This window comes from Buceros rhinoceros, unplaced genomic scaffold, assembly GCF_000710305.1.
Source record: "Buceros rhinoceros silvestris isolate BGI_N320 unplaced genomic scaffold, ASM71030v1 scaffold31710, whole genome shotgun sequence".
NCBI lineage: Eukaryota > Metazoa > Chordata > Aves > Bucerotiformes > Bucerotidae > Buceros > Buceros rhinoceros.
In genome coordinates, this window is record NW_010388359.1 from 6,510 (window position 1) to 9,255 (window position 2,746).

At 51.5% G+C, this 2,746-nt stretch overlaps 1 protein-coding gene across 1 annotated transcript in view; it reads left to right on the forward strand.

Moving 5' to 3' along the window:
• LOC104501845 (neogenin) overlaps positions 1-2,746 on the forward strand; it is a gene marked incomplete at its 5' end in the record, with an annotated part of 16,712 nt that overhangs the window by 3,777 nt on the left and 10,189 nt on the right. Inside the window, 2 exons of the mRNA XM_010145729.1 lie at positions 191-385; positions 1,030-1,062. Coding sequence (XP_010144031.1) covers positions 191-385; positions 1,030-1,062 — 228 coding nt within the window. The remainder of the gene's footprint in view (positions 1-190; positions 386-1,029; positions 1,063-2,746) is intronic.

Sequence of the window (2,746 nt, forward strand, 5' to 3'; positions counted from 1 at the left end):
GGGAACATCCCCTCTTGACATAACATGTTCTTTCTGTGCCCTGCCGGTAACTCCAGTTCTCTTCAGATGGTCGTCGTCTTTGTTAACAAACTAAAAACTAACAAACCGCTGACAAACTGCTGAACACGTGTTCTTCAGCGTGCGTGAGAGCGCCCAGTTGTTCTAATGTCAACTCTGTTCCTTTGAGTAGGGTACATCATTTACTACAGCACGGATGTGAACGCAGAAATCCACGACTGGGTCATTGAGCCCGTGGTGGGAAACAGGCTGACCCATCAGATCCAAGAGCTGACCCTCGACACGCCGTATTACTTCAAAATTCAGGCCCGCAACTCGAAGGGCATGGGGCCCATGTCGGAGGCGGTGCAGTTCAGGACCCCGAAAGGTAAACCCGCCCCCTTCCTCCTCGTTTCCCGAGCGCAGCTGCTGCGAGGGCGAGGCACCATAGTGTGGGGGTTGTAGTTCAGCTGGAGAAGACAGGAAGATGACAGAGTTTGACCAGTGTGGCGTGTTCATTGGGGTTGCTCAGCTGTCTGATGAACTGCTGGTTCAGAGTGGCTGGTGGGCTCTTAGGTCATCATTAGGTTATCATGCTGAGGGTCCACGTGCTGTCTAGACGATGTCTAGAAGACGTCCTACACGTGCTTTCTCAAAGACCGGTTCCAAGTTGCCTTAAGATTCCAGGTGCCGTGTGTCACGCCAGCTCGTGAGGAGAGGGGAGCCACCGGCGTGACCGCCTGGGCAGCAGAACAGGGGCGAGCGTGACCCAACAGGCTCTCGGTCCAGGCCTGCTTGGTGGTGGGTGCCGGGGGGAGCAGTGTGGATGCAGGATCCAGGGAGAGGGGGAAAATAAAAAGTCCTGAGAGGATTTTTTAACGGTGCTTTTTCCATGCGAGTGTTGGCGGTTGGAAATGAGAGCTCTAGCTAGTCTGGAGCTTATGCTGTGTGAAACTTGACATTCTGCCTCTCGCTCCTTCAAGCCTTGTGATCTTTCTCTTGTTTTTTCCTTCCCTGTGCTTGTCCCGCTAGCTGAATCCTCAGATAAAATGCCTAATGACCAAGGTAAATGCATAGCCACGCATTCTCTTTTACTCCATCCTTCACACACCCTGTTTTTCATTGCATTTCTGAAATGAATCCGGTACCTGCTGCTCTAACCGTAATGGGCGAGTTCCCCTGGCGCTGTTAACAGTGGGGGAGCTGGGAGTCCTTTTTGGGGGCAGTCAGACATCACGTGGAGGGACCAGCGGCTTGTGCCAGAGCTGCATCACCCTGTCACAATGAATGGGGATTAAGCGCCGCCTCTGAGCGCTGCTGGCAGTTCTCAGCGCAGAGGTGAAGATCCCACGCTATCCAAGCAGCACTCGTGCTGCTGGGTGAGCTCCTCGCTGTCATTATTTCCATAAGAAAGGAAGGCATGCCTGCTCCAGAAAGCTTTTTTGCAGGAGAAATTCTGCTCGTCAGCTCGTTGAGAGCCCAGGCTCTCCCGAAGAGCTCAGCATTAGCTGCTGACAGCCTTAAGGTTTTAAAATGCCAGCTTGAAAAATGGCACCTTGGAGTTTTCTACATTGAATTATAAGGTGAATGTCCTGGGGCTGTTCTTGCTTTCTTCCAAATAACCTACAAGCCCAATAAAAAGGGGAAGAATTAGTCTGAAGGGATGAGTTTAAAGGACACTGGGAAGCAGCTTAGACGTACGAGCGAATGGATCCTGGAGGGGTTGAGAATGAGCCTTTTTTCTGACTTGCTTTTCAACTCGCTGCTTAGAGGTAATTTATTAAATGCGCTTTTACCCTCTGCGTGCCACATAACGCCGCTGCTCGGCAGTTACGGAATAAATTCAAATCCAGCACTGTGTAACAGGCTCGTCTGTGGGGAAGCAGATGCTCTCCCTGTCATTAGTGCTCGGCTGCAAGTGGAAGGGAGGTGGGGGAGACGAAAAGATTTGGTGCAAAAGTCGCTCTTTTCTGTTCTGAGCTCATTTCAGCAGATAACTCCATCTTCTCTGTCATCCCAAAGTAGCACGTTCATCTAGGAACACCTTGGTTACTCTCTGTCAAATTACATAATTCAAAAATGGTGAAATTGCACAAAAGCCACGAGAGCTTTGTTTCAGAATTCCTTTAAGGCCACTCGGAGGTTACAAACCGAGGCAGTGGGTTAAATGTAGAAAAGGAGGAGACGAGCTGAAGGGCGGAAAGCCCTGCTCCGCGGCAGCATCCCTGAAACGCAGAGCGGTGTCTGAGCCAACAGCGGGCAGGTTATTCGAGACGGGGAAGGAACATCGGGTGGACTCTCCGGCCTTAGCGGTTCCATCTGTTATTTTCCTCTCCCCTGCTTTAATGTCTCTCTCCTGCATTAAGCACACTGTCGTTCCTCCACCCGCTTCTGTAGGAGAAGTTGGTGGCCTCAAGGAGTGGCATTGGCCTGGTCCAGAGGCAAAGGTGAAGGTACCTAATCCTGGTGACACCAAGTCAAAGTGAGTTGTCTGGCTGCAGGTACCCAATGGGTAACATGGAGACCGAGCAAAAAATTCTAACAACTTCCAGTAAATGTCACATGAAACTGTTCCTGAGCAGAAGAAAGTGGAAAAACTCAGCAACCACCTTTGCAGGATCTCGGAAAGGCGGCTGGTAACTGCTGGAACATGCAGCATGTGCACGTGCTGGCTCAGAGCACGTCACCCAGAAGCAAGGCTGATGCCCCCTGTCACGGTGGTGACTGGCTCCCCCTGAGAGAGGCCACC